We start from the raw sequence: 5,873 nt of genomic DNA, 5'->3' as shown, positions 1-5,873 counted from the left end.
CAAGGGCTGCTCAATTTACCCTTGTTTTGGTTGCCACTTTCTCTTTCCCTGTGGTTCAGTGAGGTTGCCTATGCGTTCTGTTTCCGCATGGAAGCATCCCCACAACCTTTGTCCATTAACTCCCGAGGAACCAAAGCCCAGCCATCAAGCAAGACGTGAGGAATATTGAATATGATGGTGTTTTTGGGATAAATGGCACAGAAATGGCATCACACAACTAGTCATATTGTCCAAAACATTCTCAAGGGCACACAATAAATGGTCTGGTTACGTGAAGGTACTAAGAGCATTACTGTCCTAAAGCACATTGACAATGACGTTTGTAGGCCTACACCAACATCCAAAACGTACAAAAGGCCCCATCTCCACCAAGCCTATTACAATAGTTTATTTTTAGGTGATCGCTGTTATGCATATTAGGCTAATATAAACATATTTTATGCAGATAAATCCAATATATCATTAGGTCTATTTCCACAAATAACAGTTTTAAAACACTTTCTGTTTTTTGACAAGGTTGAATCTATTCTGATTTATATGAAAGTTATAATATGTTTAGAACCCACATAAACAATACTTCATGTATAGCTCCATATTGCTCACGAACACATTCATCAGATATTTTTTTGTTTATTTCATTCCTTTATTTTGTATTAATTTGCTCATTTATTTATTTATTTGGATTGAATTAAAAACCAGCCAATTGCAACGGCCGGAAGGAGGTTTACGCGCCTCAAGCGAGGCTGGCGAGACCTGTCAATCATACCCCGGGTATCCAATCAACGGGAGTCTTGCACTCGACTTCCTCGTATTTGAAGGGGGCGAGACGTGGACGATGTGCGCACGCTTGGCACAGGGTAAACATTCGTGTGTCCTCGAGCTTTGAGGGAGGGACTGAGCGAACTGTCAGAAAGAGAAAGAGAGGGAGAGAGAGAGACCGAACAAGCGAATGGGAGAAGAGGCTTGCAACCATCGCGGTGCACTGTAATACTGGATTGTACTTCAGCGGGAGTTAGCGGTTTGGCAGGTTTATACACATCAAAACAGAACAAAGAGAAAGACTCTACAGTACTATAAAAGGAACAGCGAAAGAAAAGAATAAAGCAACAAGGGAGAAATCTCAGCGGCTAAATTTCAAAAGAACCAAGGAGCCAGTGCTTGTGTTTTTCTCCCCTGCAATAGGAACATAAACTGGGACTTTGTATTTCGTGGAGAAATTGTTAAATTTCTTCGACCACTAGAAGTTTGTTGGGGCAAATATATTTTTTCTGTGTATTTTAATTTTAACTCTCAGACGTTCTAAATACGACAAAACTTTCTTGACGGACTGCACATGGTTTCAAACTGCTTTTGAGAACCTGGATTTTTATTCATCGCTATTTTATCCATTTCTATTTGAAATACATAAATGCTCTAAACACAACAAATACGGATTTAAAATCATTTTTGCTATCCTTTTTATTCTTCTGGCGTTTGCAGAACAAGTCAATGGTATTTGTCAAAATACAACCCAGACTTTTAAAGTTTGAATAATTCATGAGATACAATTTGCCTGCTCGAAAAAAGTAACTGAAAAAGGGAGGGGGGTAATCAACAAACATATTCATAAGGGTTAACGGAATGGCCACCGCGGCTTCCAACCCCTATCTGTCCAGCAATAGTATCCTCTCGTCCGGCTCGATCGTGCATTCTGACTCTGGAGGCGGTGGTATGCAGCCGGGCAGTGCTGCGGTTACCTCGGTGTCTGGTGGGTACAGGGGAGACCCCACAGTAAAGATGGTACAGAGTGACTTCATGCAGGGAGCTATGGCAGCGAGCAACGGAGGACATATGTTGAGCCATGCTCATCAGTGGGTGACATCCCTGCCGCACGCCGCCGCAGCGGCAGCTGCAGCCGCTGTAGCAGCAGCCGAAGCCGGATCGCATTGGTCGTCGAGTCCCGTCGGTATGACAGGCAGCCCTCAGCAGCAGGACGTGAAAAACAACTCGGGCAGAGACGATCTACACACGGGCACCGCGTTGCACCACAGGCCCCCACACTTAGGTCCTCATCAGACTCACGCAGGGGCTTGGGGGAGCACAACTGCGGCTCACCTCAACTCGATATCCGGGGGGCAGCAGCAGCAGCAGTCGCTGATCTACTCCAACCCCGGGGGCTTCACGGTGAATGGAATGCTCAGTCAACCAGGGAGCCAGAGCCTGGTGCACCCGGGTCTGGTAAGGGGGGACACCCCAGAGCTGGACCACGGCAGCCACCATCACCACCATCACCACCAGCATCCGCATCACCAGCAGCAACACCACGGAGGGGTGAACAGCCACGACCAGCACTCCGACGAGGACACACCGACCTCGGACGACTTGGAGCAGTTCGCCAAGCAGTTCAAACAGCGCCGGATCAAACTAGGCTTTACGCAGGCGGACGTGGGCTTGGCCCTGGGCACCCTGTACGGGAACGTCTTCTCTCAGACCACCATTTGTCGGTTTGAAGCTCTCCAGCTCAGCTTCAAAAACATGTGCAAGCTGAAGCCATTGCTAAACAAATGGCTGGAGGAGGCGGATTCTACCACTGGCAGCCCGACCAGCATCGACAAGATAGCGGCACAAGGTAGGAAGCGAAAGAAGCGCACGTCCATCGAAGTAAGCGTGAAGGGAGCTTTGGAGAGCCACTTCCTGAAATGCCCCAAACCCTCGGCCCAAGAGATAACCTCACTAGCGGACAACTTGCAGCTGGAGAAAGAAGTGGTTAGAGTGTGGTTTTGCAATAGGAGACAGAAGGAAAAACGGATGACGCCCCCAGGAGTGCCACAGACGCCGGAGGATGTGTACTCGCAGGTCGGCAATGTGAGTGCAGATACACCGCCCCCCTCCATGGACTGCAAACGAATGTTCAGTGAGACATAGAGCAGAACACAAGACTAAAAAATATTTTATATAAAATTAAAACTGATAAAAACACAGACTATCGTCAAGATAGCCAAAACATTTTTGATACTGTGATTGTGATGGAATAGGAATAAGACTGCAAATGTGTTATATATTTTTCACCAGAACAAAACAAACCCCCCTTTTCCACCCAACCCCAAAACGCACCGATAACCTTCTTCCAAGCCCTGAAATGTCTTAACCTAAAAGGTTCCTTCTGCTCTTTCTTTCAGGGACATTTTTTAGTAGATTACTTAAAAGACGCAAGTTTAACTGGGCCGAGTGAACCGACCGACCAGAGGGTGACTACAAGTTCGTTCCATCAGGTAATTTTGGCGCATTAACAACACCAACTGGAAATTTCAAAGCAAGTAGTCCTATTAGAATTTTAAAAAGATTCCCCCTGTACCCTGTATCTGATTTGCGAAAGACAAAAGAGGCAGGCATTTGTATATTTAAAAATGGGACATTTTAAACCCCTACTTTAACAAAGGAACAAAAACTGCAACAGCATCAATACGAAGAAGAGTGGCATCCACGAAGCTTCCAACATATTTTTTGCGGGGAGGACTGCATGGTTTAAATTTTCACAAAGAGGAATTGGGATTTTGAGGCCCTCCACGCCTAATGATAAAATATATACTCACCAGGACTGTCCTCGCCATCTGATCTAAAAGATCACCTCTTTTTTTCAAATGGATTTTTTTCTTCATGGGACTTGAACACCGTGAATGAAGAAATAGAAATAGACATTTGAAAAGACTATCTTCAGCTGCACTTATTTGAAATTCTTCTCCTCTCCGTTGCCAAGTGTGACTGAATGGGTGCTGTGGATGTAACTATACATGCTGCCATTTCTAAGCAGTATTCTTTGGTAGGTTTTAATAAACAACAGACTCTGTAAAGCCGGCAATATAGATTCATTAGATCAGATGCTGATCTGACTTATTTACTTTATATTTTTCATCAAAATGACTTGTTTTAATATTCTATTCGGAATACATATCAATTATTCCAAACGGTAATTTATTTCCCCCCAGAACTTTGTGTAAGATGTTTTGCTTTCCTGTTTTCATTGTTGACTTCATTTGTTATGTTTAATTTTTGTATTCTCGTTTCTAAAAGGAGCACAAATCAACATAAACTGACATTGACAGTTGTTAGGTAATAAGGGTATATTTTGATGTGATAATTTGATTGTAATTTAATTTCAGTAGTGATTCCTTACGAGCTGATTGAGACCAATAAATTTGTTAGAATGAAATTACGTCATTGTGTGTTTTGAGATTTATATTTGAATTGAATATTCAGCTACGTTTGTTTATGAAACAAGGCGTGCATTCGTGATATTATTTGATGTGAGAAAGGTTAACGCAGAGGAATTGCCGATTGTTCTTGTTCCGACTACTTTTGTCACAGATTTGCATAACATAAGTTTACAAAAAAAGACTATAATTTAGGAAAAAATAGGCCTATGTTATATGAAATGCTGAACCTCTGTGCATCTCCACTGTCAATGTTACTGGTGCACCATAGGGAATTATATTTCACAATTTCACCAGGGTATATTTGATTTATTCACCATTCATATTTATCTTGAACTAATTCGCTTCTTCACCTTCATCATCGCAGCAGCATCCGATAACTTTATTGATTATGTAGCGTTTGCATCATCTAGCCCTATAATTAGTCCGTAGACGACTAGTCACTTCAAAGTACGGTCTATGCGTTTGTTTACATCCACCGCGTGACACTTCCGCAGTAGGCCCAATATGGGGGATCTTGCCGATCTTATTCCAGAGCTCTGGTTAATGCTGTAGGCCTATCTCACCGGAGTTGTGCGTCATGTTTTACAGACAAACATAAAGGTAGATGTTGCTACTGATATTGTTTGTCAAATATTGAATCATTCGCCCTACGTCAGTATAGGAGTAAGACGATCCGATTGAAAGCAGTATAGTCTATATATTTTAGTGTTATTGTTTTCATGCGCCAGTGTATTCATATGTTCAGAGTGGAAGTTACATCTCATGGACCTTATTTATGTTTTGAGAAACAGTATTGTTATTTTGCAAATATGCACAAAGGTCAAGATTCTTCATCCCGACACACTCACATGCATGCGCATGTGAACACACTGTACACTATCCACTGTTGTCATTACGTTATTAGAGTTTTGGCGTTGGATATTCTACTTTTTAGTTGCAAAGTGGTGACCGTATCCTACACTGTTTAGGTTTTCCTTGTAGGCCTATGGTGTAAATATGCTCTTGCATGGGATGGTGCAGGGTGCATGGACAACTCGTTTTTCAGTGACTATAGCCTAATGCTTCCCGAATTCCCATTATTGTAAACATCCTTTTGCGATGATTTAAATGAAACATAAATGTCATTAGTTTGAAAACAACACAACAAGCATGATGCTGACCTAATGTATAGCGAGTCTAAATATATCATGTTACCCTCAAAGTATGGTAGTCTTGGCGTAGACAGATGTTTCATGGTTTAAAATAATACTTAAGATAACTGCGATTTCACATTGACACCAGGCTTTGGGGCAATGAGTTGGACATTGATTAGGCCTATCAAATTGGACATTGGAGCCAACGAATACAAGTAGATACAATAATGGCGTTTTAATATGTTTGAATTAGCTTTCGTTGTGTAAAATTGACATTAGCGTCGAGAATGCAGTACCTACAAGGTTTGCGCATGTTTGTTTTATGTTGTGTGACTTTGGTCCAGCTTAGGCCTATAGGCCTGTGGATAGGCTACATCTCTATTTGCATAATAGTGCATGCCACGCCATAAATTATGCTACAGTGTAGCCTATATAAACTATTTCGATTTCTTAAGACTGAAATTAGGACGAAACCTATAGCTTGGAAATGCACTCGGCTCTCCAACTTTTCGCAAGTTGACTATTCAGCTAAATGCACTATCCACGC

The 5,873-nt window shown here is 42.3% G+C and overlaps 1 protein-coding gene across 1 annotated transcript; it reads left to right on the top strand.

Moving 5' to 3' along the window:
• Positions 1-838: 838 nt before the first annotated feature.
• pou3f3b (POU class 3 homeobox 3b) lies at positions 839-4,192 on the top strand. The gene is made up of 2 exons (XM_045698988.1): positions 839-2,844; positions 3,159-4,192. Exons 1-2 carry the CDS (start codon positions 1,621-1,623, stop codon positions 3,267-3,269), a joined length of 1,335 nt encoding a protein of 444 aa, XP_045554944.1. The 5' UTR covers positions 839-1,620; the 3' UTR covers positions 3,270-4,192.
• Positions 4,193-5,873: the final 1,681 nt, after the last annotated feature.

The sequence above is a fragment of the Salmo salar genome, chromosome ssa17 (assembly GCF_905237065.1).
Source record: "Salmo salar chromosome ssa17, Ssal_v3.1, whole genome shotgun sequence".
Lineage (NCBI taxonomy): Eukaryota > Metazoa > Chordata > Actinopteri > Salmoniformes > Salmonidae > Salmo > Salmo salar.
Note: the sequence above shows the minus strand (reverse complement) of the source record. Positions and strands in the feature narration are given on the sequence as shown.